This window comes from Liolophura sinensis, chromosome 5 (assembly GCF_032854445.1).
Source record: "Liolophura sinensis isolate JHLJ2023 chromosome 5, CUHK_Ljap_v2, whole genome shotgun sequence".
NCBI lineage: Eukaryota > Metazoa > Mollusca > Polyplacophora > Chitonida > Chitonidae > Liolophura > Liolophura sinensis.
Window position 1 is genome coordinate 1,275,643 of NC_088299.1, and position 6,687 is coordinate 1,282,329.

At 38.8% G+C, this 6,687-nt stretch overlaps 1 protein-coding gene across 1 annotated transcript; it reads left to right on the top strand.

The window, feature by feature from the left end:
* Positions 1-2,682: 2,682 nt before the first annotated feature.
* On the top strand, positions 2,683-3,105 carry LOC135465933 (uncharacterized). The gene has a single exon (XM_064743315.1). It carries the CDS (start codon positions 2,683-2,685, stop codon positions 3,103-3,105), a length of 423 nt encoding a protein of 140 aa, XP_064599385.1.
* The last annotated feature ends 3,582 nt before the right edge of the window (positions 3,106-6,687 follow it).

The window sequence follows — 6,687 nt, forward strand, 5'->3', positions numbered from 1 at the left end:
TACATAGATAGCCCTTTTCACACAGCGATTTTCAGCGTCACAGCTGTAACAATTTTCTGTCACGTGATCTGCAAATATTGGGAAAAATGCGTTTTTTCGCCATTTGATAGCAATTTGCGACGAAAGCATACATCGTAAGAAAAAAAACAAGACCTGATTCGTAAGCAGGACATCAAACTTCGTCAGATTCCGGTAACATGTTTAGAATCTTCAGATTCAAATTTTTCGTTCTTACAAGACATCGTTTCTGTTAAATGTTTTTATACTTTTTTTATTCATTTATAAGGAAATCGCAACGTGTTCTGGACATCCAATGAATAAGGGGTTCAATATAAGACCACTTTTAAAAGTTTTCATCACAAAAAATAACACACACTCACATACATACAATGTCTTTGTAAAATGATGTGCTCGCAGAAAAAAGCAAACCCTACTTGAAATGGTCAGCGTATCTTTTTTTAAACCAAACTGTATTGTATAGAATGTACATGTCACTGAGTGTAAAGTCCGTCATATTCCTAAAACGCACTTCCGGGCTATATATGTCTGTGTGTTGATGTTGATCCAGTCGGACATTCCTCCAGCTTATCACATCGATTGCTCTCCTTTTCTTACAGATAAGCTGACTTAAACGAAGGCCGTTCCGTTTTGAACTGTTTGTTTACACGAACAAGGAGACCACAAATACATAGGAAACACAACGATGCGGAAAAGAGCTATATGTTTCCAACATCTGGCGATCAATACTTTTGAACTTGACAGGTTTTTCTCACATTCTTGCCTGGGATGACTGGGCTTACCCGATGGGCCACGCAGTTCGTTTGTCCGTCACACGTACAAATCACTATCAAGGCGCTTACATTCAACTCATAAATGCAGTAATCAAACCAATTAACAGCCCTAGGCCTACTATACATTTCTGATGAAAATGCGAATATATGAAATCCGGTTGCATTGAAATTTTATATAATTCTCACAATCTTAAATAAATTAATAATTATTGCTAGGGAGTGTTTTGTTTGTCTTTAATAGCTCCAGTTAAGATGTTCTTACATGTTTTCGTACAATACATATTTATACAGGTCTATATTTCTATGCCCCATATAGGCCGATAAGGTGAATTATCTCCTTGTTCTAACTTAATTGCCATCTTAATGGAAACGTTGCGAGTAATAACATTTTTGATATTATAGGTACTTTGAAGAATGTAATTTGCGTTTCTTCTTTATTATGACAAATGAAAAAATATGCCTGCAAGCAACTGTATTTCAAATGAATTGATACAACGCGACACTTTCAAGTGATCGATCAGTGGCGGAATTGAACGGAAAGAGTGGTAGGCGTATAGTCGACAATAATTAAGCGGTCTCACGGCAACCAATGACAATGACGTCAACTTTCTAGTATGTAAATCAAAACAAAACATACCCCGCTGCCGTCACAGCTTATATAACAAAATACATAGGCCTGCATGTTTAGGCCTATATGTCTGAACCTTGACTTGGAGTGAGTGAGTGAGTGAGTGCTTGGGGTTTAACGTCGTACTCAACAATTTTTCAGTCATATGACGACGAACCTTGACTTGGACTTGAACCACGTAAAACATAACACTTCACATAGTTTAACATGTTGTTTTAGTAACTTTAAGTACTTCTAGTATAAATATGTTCTAAATATAGTTCTGACTCAACCAAATCCGGCTGCATGCGTTTGATCTGTAGGTTAAAACACTATTTATTCGAACTCGATTTCGCAAGACAAAAGATGGCCTAAATAAGCTATTGATACACACCGAATAACCAGACTTTGTCAGGTCTCCTCAGTATTAATAATACCACTCTAACTTTAAGTTGTTGACCGAGATGAAATTAAAAAATGAGGGCCTCTGAAGAGTTTCTCAGAAGACTTTGAGCGAGGTCACACATACCGCAGTTTGGTGTGTGTTTACAAACACTCTGCCGGTTGTAGACGGGTCACTGGGGTCATCACGTCCTCTTCTCGGAGGGCGGGAGAGAAGCAATCTGCTTACTGCTACAATTATAATTTCTAACGGACTAAAACGCATTATTCGGCCATTTAGCATCAGAAATTTAGAGTATAATCGAATAACAATGTCTTTACTGATGATAAAATGTTATGAATGCGTTAAGCCACCTTTAAATGTTCCAAAGTAAAGAAAGAGGTTTGTCGGCAAATATCAGCTCTATTTTCCCAAAATACAAAGCTGCAGAGATCAGAATGTGACGGTTCCAGACCCGCTTGGAGTGTGTCAGTGTCTCATTCACATGCGCACTACCCCGGTAAACAATTCCATGCGGTCAGTGCGTGTAACATATTCATACACTATGTTTACGTTTTGTAACACTGCCAAAATACAAAAGCTAATAAGTAATAAGGACTACTTTTCCTCGTTCCGGAAACAAAATACATATAAATTATATTTTAGTATGAATTTATTGAAGAATTTGAACACAAGATTCAGAAATGGTTGAAAATTGTTGAAACTACTTTTTGACGCGCATGAAAACACCGGCATAGTTATGTGGTCCATTCAAAACAGTGCACCTTGGGAAGGAAGTTGTTTTGGTATGTGGCGAGAGTGAAGGCGTGTTGTACAGCAAGCGGTGGGGGAAATTTTCACCTAAAACTACAGCCATGCCTATCAGAGTGGACCAAAGCAATATGGTATCTTCAAATGCATGTGTCTTGGCAGCCGAAATGGACGGTTTAATCATGAAAATTCAGCAAGGACTGAGACTTAAAGCGAAGGAGAAACAGCACACGTATCGTCATGCCAGTACGACGCCATATTCGTTTCCCTGTTTTGGTAGTAAACAGAGTCGGAGTTCCTCAGGGCATTTAGAAATGGTGTTTAAGCCGAGGTGTCGAAGAATTATGAAACGCACAAACAAGATTGATCTCGAACCGCACAAACTTTTACAAAAATTGCTCAAAGAACAAACTCTGATTCAAGAAGCTGTGAAGAGACTTCAAGAGCGAACATCGTCGTGTGAACTGAACGATTACTCCGACTATGAGCACGAGTCAAGCGATTGTGAGATGGAGTTGAACAGTAATACAACCCGTGTGAGTAAAGAGAGCTGATTATCAGCTTGAAAAAGTGCTTGTTTTCATCAAAGTGCAGGCATATCTCTGTTACATTGTTGGAAGAATCGTCCAGCTTGAGGTGGAGAAATGTGGAGGGACCTACAAGCAGTTGGTGGAGAGATCGATGAGGCTGTAAACAGAAATGCTATCCCAGGGCGGTTGTATGTCCCGGACAGTAGGTGTATTTGACCCACAAACCACACAGCTTGGTGTTTACGGCATTGCTACAGACAACTGATCTACTAACGCGAACGAGCGACCAACATGACCTACATTATTCGAGCAGAGGCAAGGCGCTACAGTCTGTTTTTTTCGCAGTCCAGTACAAATACCCAAGTGAAGGAACCAACCTCTGTTTTGAGTTACTGTACACAGATGATTAGCAGTGCATATCTTGGACAGTTGGCGATTGTTTTGGGAGCTGCTGAAGCATAACTAGTTTTATTTTGACTGCACTCAGTGTGAGGTCAGGAGACCTATTTGTGTTTATGACCAATGTGAAATGTCAGCAAATCTCATTTTTTTGTTCACGAGTCGTTACATGGTTATTATTGTGTATCATGATAGTGTTAATTTACATTTATTGTAATGAAAACGCCATTTTTGCATCGTTAACGAATTCATAGGTTCATTCAGTAGATTTACCTGCAGATAGCTGAGTTTTGTTTTCATTCAATTCACCGAGAAGCTGTTTATTAAGGTTTATTAATGCACAAGGTATTTCCTGTGTGAAACAAAAAAAAAAAAAATAGGGAAATATGAAGGGAATGTTAATATAGACCTACAGATGAGATCGTCAATGAGTAAGGAGACAGCCATGCACTGCCTTCATTGTGATAAGACATGTTGTTTTTGTAATAATGGTTAAGCTCTCAAATGAACCAATTTTTTTTTTTTTTTTTACAGTAGTTTTGTGCAATATGAAAATGCTGTATGAAAGTGTTAACAGAAATATAACGGTTATTGTTTTCCAGTAGCTTGATTGTTGGCTTGACTTTTGTATGTTGCATTGCAAACCTTTACTTAAAGTTTAACATTAGTTAGACATATAGTGTAATGTGTAACTATGCTGTCTAGACTATCAAGCAGCGTGTTGGATATAGTCATATGTCGGACTGAAAATATTGAACAGTTTTAGGAAGCTGCCAGAATTATTAACTTGATTGGAGTTGAACACCGTACTCAGATTTTCATTTATAGGATGGTCAGCTGGTCAGTTTTGTGGGGTGAAGACCTTAAAAGGATACATGAAAACACACTTAGAAACAAAGATTATGAAGGAATTATGCAAAAAAAAATTTTTTTGAAGTTGAGTTTTTACGACATATTTTACATATCCTGTCTCCCCCTTGAGTTTATGCATATCTTGTGTAAATGGTCAGAAATGATTAACTGACTGGAAAAGCAGGACCACCTTTGCCTGGGGATCTTTCTCTACATAGTTGTCTGGACAGCTACCCTCCTTGACATGCAGGCTACTAAACTTTCAGACTGACCACATGGGAATGAGGACATGGGTAGTTTAAAACCATTTTTACGCCTAAACAAGAAACCCAAGAAGCGTTTTTCTGCTTTTATGCATAAGGGCAGATCTTAAACTGCATATTAAGGAATGGAATCAAGCGTTTCATGTATCTTGTAAACGGAGCATAGAAGTACATAGCTTGACAAATACATCTCAAAGCAGCATGGGGCCTCCGTGGCTCAGTCGGTTAGCGCGCTAGCGCAGCGTAATGACCCAGGAATCTCTCACCAATGCGGTCGCTGCGAGTTCAAGTTTCCCCCGGGCTCTGCCTGGTTTCCACCCACCATAATGCTGGCCGCCGTCGTATAAGTGAAATATTCTTGAGTACGGCGTAAAACACCAATCAAATAAATAAATAAATCAAAGCAGCATCGGCCTGCCAGCAACCTGCGGATGGTCTGCCCGCTTTCCTCCCACCATAACGCTGGCCGCCGTGAAATAAGTGAAATATTCTTGAGTACGGTGTAAAACACCAATGAAATCAAAATATAATTAAAGCAGCTTTCAAAATTTTGTAGTAGTTGGGGTAGCTTGAGTTAAACAGGCAACCTCATTAAGTACTCAACAGTGCTTAAAAATGAACTGCAAGTGTTTCTCATGTGAGACTGAAAGTGGAAGGAACTATCAAAGGAAATACATGATGATTGTTGTGTTACATTCCTCTCTTATTCAGTGGATGGTACATGTATTCTTTGACATGTGTATCTGGCCAGAAATAAGCGGCAGAAATCCGGACAGCACAAAATACCCTCCAACACCATGGGTTGTTCCATGTGGATTTTGGAACGCTGTGACTAGCGTTGCCCTCGTTCAACAAAGACTGCTGAAATCTATTAAAACATGAAAGACGGGCACCACCGATGACGTTCAATGTGTAAATAAAGACAAACACATATAAATTCCATACATTGGATACGTGTAAAAATTGATATTAAAAATACTGGATGAAGTTTTTCAGAAAAAAGAATTCCACACCCCTTTACAATTTCTTGTTAACTTTCGAAAACTTTGAAAGTGTTTCGTTTTGTTTTTAAGTGATGATTGATCCAGTGAGGGGCCATAAACTTGAAGGAAATGTTTTCGTTGTTGGGTTATATCAAAACTGTCCCCTTTTTGCAGGCTGGTTTGAAAGCCGACATCTTTTACTAAAAATGGGGGAACAAAGGCCTCCATGGCTGGAGCTCTCTCATCTGGGTAGTAGCTGTGAATTCAAGTCCACCTCATGCTGGCTTCTTCTCTGGCTGTACATTGGAAGATTTGCCATCAAAATGTGGATGATCCTTTCCTGCAACCATACATGTAATGCTGGCTGCTATTGTGTACGTGTAAAACACCAATCAAACAAATCAACTTATAATGCTACATGTCCTCACTGAAAGGCCATTTGATCAGAAAGACACCTGTCAGGTGTGATCGCCTTTTCCTCAATAACAGAATACTGACAGGTTTTGTCATTGACAAGTGTTTTTCAACGCATTTTATTTTACGTCTGCGTGAACGGTCACATGGTTATGCTGTCAAGGCAATAAACATATTCCCTATCCAAGGCCGAGACTCGACATGCTCCTCACATGTTAAAGAAAAATAAGCATGTTAACCACTTGGCCACAATCCATTCCCATGATGCTCTTAACTTGACAGCTTGTTGAGTCATTGACTGGCCTGACAATGAAATTTGCTCCATGTACATGTATAAGCCAAAGATGACACAATACGATACGACACATCAACCATGACACGGATTTGGGGACATAATGCATTTCATCCAAAGTTTGTCCTCAGAAGCACAAAAGACCATAAAATTATACTTTTGGTGGCAACACTTCAGTTTTTTCTAATGAGAAATTAATCAAAACTTTTCAAGTGGCCCTAAAAGGTTCATTTATTTGATAAGTGTTTATGCCACAGTCAAGAATATTTCACTAGGCTGAAGAATAACTCAGAATCAAGAAAATTGTGTCAAAAAGCTGAACTAATGATAAAATAGAGTATTTCACATGAGTGTAGTCATCCTGTTGAACGAATCAAAAAATCTGTAGCATACAACAAAAGTC

Coding starts and splice junctions, on each gene's coding strand:
- LOC135465933 (XM_064743315.1), top strand. CDS start 2,683: ATGGTATCTTCAAATGCATGTGTCTTGGCAGCCGAAATGGACGGTTTA.